At 52.6% G+C, this 6,619-nt stretch overlaps 3 protein-coding genes across 3 annotated transcripts; all 3 read right to left on the bottom strand.

Annotated features, from left to right (window-relative positions):
• Window positions 1-636: 636 nt before the first annotated feature.
• LOC143175861 (uncharacterized) lies at window positions 637-1,218 on the bottom strand. Its single transcript, XM_076374146.1, has one exon. It carries the CDS (start codon window positions 1,216-1,218, stop codon window positions 637-639), a length of 582 nt encoding a protein of 193 aa, XP_076230261.1.
• A 66-nt stretch (window positions 1,219-1,284) lies between these two features.
• On the bottom strand, window positions 1,285-4,065 carry LOC143175860 (uncharacterized). The gene has a single exon (XM_076374145.1). It carries the CDS (start codon window positions 4,063-4,065, stop codon window positions 1,285-1,287), a length of 2,781 nt encoding a protein of 926 aa, XP_076230260.1.
• Window positions 4,066-4,509: 444 nt separating this feature from the next.
• On the bottom strand, window positions 4,510-5,865 carry LOC143175859 (uncharacterized). Its single transcript, XM_076374144.1, has one exon. It carries the CDS (start codon window positions 5,863-5,865, stop codon window positions 4,510-4,512), a length of 1,356 nt encoding a protein of 451 aa, XP_076230259.1.
• Between the last annotated feature and the right edge of the window lie 754 nt (window positions 5,866-6,619).

Here is a 6,619-nt window from a genome sequence, read left to right as displayed (position 1 = left end):
CTGAACGTTGAATGAGTGAAAAAATCTTGTAATGAGCGAAAAAACCTTTCGAGTGCGATCCTGTAGGTGTTTTTATACGACAACTACAGGTTTTGTGTCGAGTGCGCTGATTGGGAAATTGAAAATATCCAATCAGCACATAATTCCAAAAATCGGGGGCGTCTTGGACGACGCCCCTTGGCCAGCCCTCTAGGTGCAAGGGTGAGGGCAATGGCCACGTGCGAGGGATCCTCGAAGATTTGCCGATGCCTTGGAAATTTCCTCCAAGTTGACGCATGGCTGGCGGAACCGTTACGAACGAGGTTCGCGTCGACCCTTCGGAAATTCCCGGTTTATGATATGGTCGGTTTTCTGTACGAACGACGAAAATTCCAAAACTATTGTCTGGAGATGCGCGGATTAACTAAATGATTTTCTCATGGTTTAGGGTGCGATTGCCCCTTGTAACTAAAATAAATAAACTGAGTTCGAAAAAAGCTAATCCCGAAAGTAAATTTGTTGGCACGTCCATATCATAAACGAACCTTCGAGGATTTTCTCCGTTTTGTTCCGCGTCGGACGGAACATGCTCCCCCCCGTTGATCGGTACGAACGATCAATGTATCCTGTGCCTGAGTCCTTAGCGTTGCGATGCTGCTAATCTGACTCCGAGTCAGGTAGAGGCGCCAATTGCCTCACGTTCCGTCGGTAGGTCCCGTGGCTGGTCCGAACGGTGACTGCCCGAATTACCCCATCCGCCCCAGGATGCGTAGCTACCACTCGTCCGAGGTGCCAGGCCAAAGGTGGAAGGTGGTCCTCCTTCATGACCACGACGGTCCCCTCTCGTATGTGGTGGGTGCCGGTTGTCCACTTATGCCGCTCGTTCAGATGGTGGATATACTCCTTATGCCACCTGGCCCAGAAATGTCGCTTGACCTTCTGGATGTGTTGCCAGGTGGACAGCCGGTTCGTCGGTGTTCCGCTGAAATCAATCTCAGCAAGACTCGTAAAGGAATCACCGATCAGGAAATGGCCGGGAGTCAGGGCGGACGGATCATTGGGATCCGCGGATAGGGGGGTGAAAAGACGCGATTTGAGGATGGCCTCGACTTCGATTACGAACGTGTTGAATTGTTTGAGGGTGAACAATTCGTCGCCTACAACCCGTTTCACGTGATGTTTGAAGCACTTCACTGCGGCTTCCCATAGGCCACCGAAATGTGGCGATAAGGCTGGCATGAAGTGCCAGGAGATCGCGTTGTCCGTTATGAATCGCCGCAGTTGCTCGTCCTTTGAGAGTGATTGCTATAATGCCTTGAGTTCGTTGTCGGCTCCGACAAAATTCGTGCCATTGTCGGAATAGATGTTACGGCATAACCCCCTCCGTGCTATGAACCGTTTTAGGGCCGCGATGAATCCCTCGGTGGTCAGGTCGCCGGCTACTTCGAGGTGAACGGCCTTCGTCGCGAAGCAGGTAAAAACTGCAACGTACACCTTGACTCGGGTCCGATTTCGGAAGCGCCGCTCCTTGACCCAGAACGGACCGCAATAATCAACGCCGCAGTTGTAAAATGGCCGAGCGGCGGTGACGCGCGTCGCAGGTAGATTTCCCATGATATAATCCACGGCAGGTGGATTAAGTCGGAAACACCTGACGCAGCGCCGGATAATCTTGCGTGTTGTGTTTTTCCCATCAATGGGCCAATACGTTTGCCGTACGTTGCAAAGCGTTGCCGTGATGCCTGCGTGGTGGTATCGCACATGCGTCTCGCGTATAATTAGGTCCGTCACGTGATGACCCTTTGGTAGTAAGATTGGATGTTTCCTTGCGAAAGGTAACTCGGACCTTTGCAGACGTCCGCCGACGCGCAATAATCCCTTTTCGTCGAGAAACGGTGTAAGGGATCGGAGTTGGCTCTTGGGGTGCAGCCTTCCGGATTCCAGGTCCTTAATATCCCTTTCGAAGGCCGTGGATTGGACCATTTTGACGACGCGGAGTTCGGCTTCACGAATTTCCTCGATGGTAAGCGGACCGGCGGTGCGGTGACGAACACGGAGGCAATACGCGACGATTCGCGTGAGCTTTTTGATACACGAGTATCGAGTGAGAATCTCGTCACTCCGAACGGTTGAGTTCGCGAGACATGTCACCCCTTTCGTTTCGGGTATCTCACTCGAGACCGTGTATCTCGAAATTGGCCATCTTGCTTGCTCCGTCGCGAGCCAGTCCGGACCGTGGAGCCACAATGAGTTTCGAACGAATTGAGCGGGCATTAGTCCTCTTGAAATCAAGTCGGCCGGATTGTATTCCGATTTGATGTGGCGCCACGTGTTTATCTCGGTTTTGCCCTGTATGTCGGCCACGCGGTTGGCGACGAATGTTTTTAACATACAGGGCTGTGTGTTGATCCAATTCAACACTATTGTGGAATCGGTCCACAAAAATGTCTGATGGATCTTAACCGAAATCGCCCGTTGGATGGAGGTGACTAAGGACGCTAGAAGCACGGCGCCGCATAGCTCTAGACGCGCGAGCGTAACCGTCTTGAGTGGTGCCACGCGGGATTTCGCGCAGAGCAGGTGTGTTTCGACGCGTCCTACAGCGTCTATCGTACGTACGTACACGCAGGCTCCGTATGCGCGTTCGCTGGAGTCACAGAATCCGTGGAGTTCGAGACGTTGGTGGTTCCTCAGGGTCACGCAACGGTTGAATTCGATGTCGTTCAGTTCTTGGAGTTGCGCTGCGTATGTGGTCCACTCCGTGTAAAGGCTGGCGGGAAGCGATTCGTCCCAGTCGATCTTCAATTGCCATAGACGTTGCATTAGAATCTTGGCGATAATGGTGACGGGTCCAAGAAGTCCTAATGGATCGAATATTTTGGCGATCGTTGACAAGATGGTCCGTTTGCTGACCTTGCCAACGACTTGAATTTCGACCGCATAACGAATCGCATCGTTCCTGGCGTCCCAGGATATTCCCAACGCCTTCATCGTTGTGTCATCGCCGAGGATCTTCGGGTGGATTTGGTCTTCGCGGAGTCCCTTAAGAAGGGCGGGTTCGTTCGACGCCCATTGACGAATGTTCAATCCACCCCGTTGAAGAAGCTCGCCGATTTGATGTTGGATGTGCCGCGCTTCCTCCATTGTGTCGGCGCCCGTGAGGAGATCATCGACGTACAGATCTCGTTTGATGATCTCTGCTGCTTCCGGATATGCGTCGCCCTCATCGTCTGCCAATTGATGAACGCATCTGATGGCGAGATATGGAGCCGATGATAGTCCGAACGTGACCACATTCATCTCGTACGTTCTTATGCAACCATTATCTCTCCACAAAATGCGTTGATAAGCCCGATCCTCTGGTCGAACGAGGAATTGGCGGTACATCTTCTCGATGTCCCCGGTTATGACGAACGCATGCATCCGGAAGCGCAAGAGTAGGGAAAAGAGGTCGTCCTGTATCGTAGGGCCTATCATTAGCGCGTCGTTTAATGATATTCCGCTACTGGTCTTTGCAGACCCGTCGAATACTACGCGTACCTTAGTCGTCGTGCTCGATGGTTTTACGACGGCGTGGTGCGGCAGGTAGAAGCCCGGTGCGTCGAAGGTTTCTACCTGCGTCATGTGCCCGAGCGCTATATATTCCCTCATGACCGTGTTGTATTCGTCCCCCAATTCCGGATCCCGTTCTAGTTTCCGTTCAAGCGAACGGAAACGATGCAGGGCGCGCGTGCGTGATTCTCCGAGTTCTTCCCGTTTTTCGTTAAACGGTAACGCAACCACGTATCGTCCGGAATGGTCGCGTCGAACGTTTTTTGCGAAATGTTCTTCGCACTCGTGCTCCTCCGTTGATAAATGTCGACTCTGAGGTCCTTCTTCCACTTCCCAGAATTTCTGTAGGTTGAAGTTCAGGTTCGCGACGAAGGCCTCGCGGGTCGTGCGTGTGGCGGCGACGGTTGGGACGTTTCCCCCGATGATCCAACCTAGTTGCGTCTTCTGGAGAACCAAATCGCGTCCACCTCGATCGGAAAGGTCGATTTGACCGATGCTGAGGCACGCCAGTGCTGGGCCGGTGCCGATCAGCATGTCTATCCTTCCTGGTTGGTGGAACGATGGATCTGCCAGAGGAACGTTGGCCGGTATACGCAACCTTGATCGGTCTAACGGGACGTCCGGCACCCGTTCAGAAATTTGCGGGATCGCGAAAAACGTTAGTGCCCGCTGGAAATTGGACAACCGCGATTTAATGGTTGTGGATACCAATTTGTTTGATACGGTGTTGACTCGGTTGAGGCCTTGAATGGCTACGGATGCCCGACTCGACGGCAAACGTAGCTTCTTCGCGAGGTCCTCCGTTATGAAATTCGCATTTGAGCAGGTATCAACCAACGTCCGACATTGAACGGGTTGCCGGTCGTTGTCGAATACCTGCACGACTGCTGTTGCCAGCAATCCGTTTGTTTTCCCGTCGGATATGAATGAAACGCCTTGTCGTCGTCGTGATGTCCGTCCGGTACGTTTCCGTCGCAGTCAGGTTTTCCTGGCTTCTTCCTTCGGCGATGCATCCCGATGGAGCTTTGTGTTGTGCTGCCCATGGCAGACTCGACAATTTCCTCCATGGCAGGCTTCGGTGGTGTGGTCTCCTTGGAGGCAGTTGAGGCAAAGGTTTGCCTTGCGTGCTGCCTGAAGGCGACGAGTTACCGTCATGTCAAGGAATTTGGCGCATTGGTACGCCCGATGCGTACCTGCGTTGCAAATTTTACAGCTCGATTGTGTTGTTGCCACGAAAGTTTGCTTCCTGGCCGTCCGCGGCGATGACGGCTTCCTGGGAGGTGCAGGCGTTTTCCTTGGGAGTACCGGTATCCTTTTTGCGGGTTGTTGCGATGACGCGACGGTTGCTGGAGATGCACGATTCGCGATCGAGACTGGGGGCTTCGTGGGCGCATCGTCGGTCCTGCATCGGTGAGACGCGTTACGGAGATGCCGAAAGATGTCAGCGATTTTCGGCATCGTCGTGTCGGACAAAGTTTGCTCCCATTCTCGTTTCGTCCCCGTACTCATTTTGGAGATCGCGATGCTGGCGAGTAGATCGCTCGCGATATCTTCCCACGATCTTCCCAGCGCGTGTAGCGATCTTATATGCGACTGCATATGGTTTATCAAGTCGCGGATCGATTCGGCTGTGTCGTCGATCATTACGGGGGTATCGCGAAGCAACGCCGAATGTTGCAGCACGAGTGCTCTCGTGTTGTCGTAAGTCTCGATCAGTTGATCCCACGCTGCCTTGTAGTTGTCTTCGCTGATCGTAAACGACTCGATCGCGGATTCAGCCTTGCCGGATAGAGAAAGTCGCAGATAATGCAATTTCTGTATATCGGTCAACCCCGGGTGCGAATGTATCATCGTTGAGAATGCGTCTTTGAATGCGACCCATTTCTCAAGACGGCCATCGAACTTCGGCAGTTCGATTTTCGGCAAGTGTACCCCGATCGCGGACGACGAGGCTGACAACGCGGGAGAATCGTTCACGCTTCTTGTCGCCGTTGGTGGTTGCCTGCCTGCTTGCTCCGCGTCTTGTAGCATCGTGATGGCCGTCGCGATGACGTCATCGTACTGCTCTGTAACCGCTTCTCGTTCCGCTTCCGTTTGCTCGAACTCCTCGATGAGCCCCAGCTGGTCTTGGATGTCGTTGAAATTATCGAAAAGCTTTCGCAGCCTCTCGACGCGTTCACGGAGTTTTACGCGTTCCTTCGCGGAATCTTGATACGTCTCTAGCGCGTTGTTAAGGGACGTAATTTGCGACTTGAACGCGCGGCGTTTGTTTTTTAGTAGGCGGACCGTTTGTGCTTGATTTGCACTCGACTCGTTCATTGACGCGTTCGCCATTTCGATGGTAAGAAGTCGAGACGTGGGAAAGTGCAATCAAGGATATCGTACGAGAGGATTCGATCGGTAAATCTTGACGAGCCTACCTTGACTGATGCGGAGGACGTGTTTGTTCGTAGACTTCCCGCAACAGATTGGACTCGTCGTTCCTCGCTCTGTGGCCTGCTGCTCGGCTGCTTTGGAGTCGTGTCGTTCGTCCAATCTGGATTCTCGCCGTTAGACCTTGAATTGGACGGTTGACAGCTTCCGTTGGATCCACTTATGCACTGTATTTTCACAAACGCGGGTCCGACTCGAGGGACCAAAAATGTGTTCTGTGAAACTCCGGCTAGTACCTCCGGCTCGAAGGACCAAAAATATGTACCGTCACAGATCCGGCTCGAAGGATCAACAAATGTGGCGTAGTAGATCCGGCTCGAGAAACCGAAAAATGCGACGTCGCACGTACACGAATACTAACGCGGATTAAATTCCTCGGCTGGGGTTGTAAATCCCAGCTTTAACTTTAGGTCTCGTTAATACTCGCGACGCGTCGATTTACGAATTTCTTCAGAAATCGACTGATTCAATTCTGATCTCCGACTGGTTGAGATCAGATCACTAGTTGCAGTTGTCCCGAACGATGGACTGACTACTGTTTGAATGAATGAATGATATCTCGTTACTCCGAACGATTGAGTATCTGAGATATTGTCACTCCGAACGATTGAGCGACTTATGTGTCCCGAACGATGGACTGAACGTTGAATGCGTG

Source organism: Nomia melanderi, unplaced genomic scaffold, assembly GCF_051020985.1.
Source record: "Nomia melanderi isolate GNS246 unplaced genomic scaffold, iyNomMela1 scaffold0238, whole genome shotgun sequence".
NCBI lineage: Eukaryota > Metazoa > Arthropoda > Insecta > Hymenoptera > Halictidae > Nomia > Nomia melanderi.
The sequence above is the reverse complement of the archived record's forward strand: the minus strand, read 5'-3'. Positions and strand labels throughout refer to the sequence as shown.

Coding starts and splice junctions, on each gene's coding strand:
- LOC143175861 (XM_076374146.1), bottom strand. CDS start 1,218: ATGCCAGCCTTATCGCCACATTTCGGTGGCCTATGGGAAGCCGCAGTG.
- LOC143175860 (XM_076374145.1), bottom strand. CDS start 4,065: ATGCTGATCGGCACCGGCCCAGCACTGGCGTGCCTCAGCATCGGTCAA.
- LOC143175859 (XM_076374144.1), bottom strand. CDS start 5,865: ATGGCGAACGCGTCAATGAACGAGTCGAGTGCAAATCAAGCACAAACG.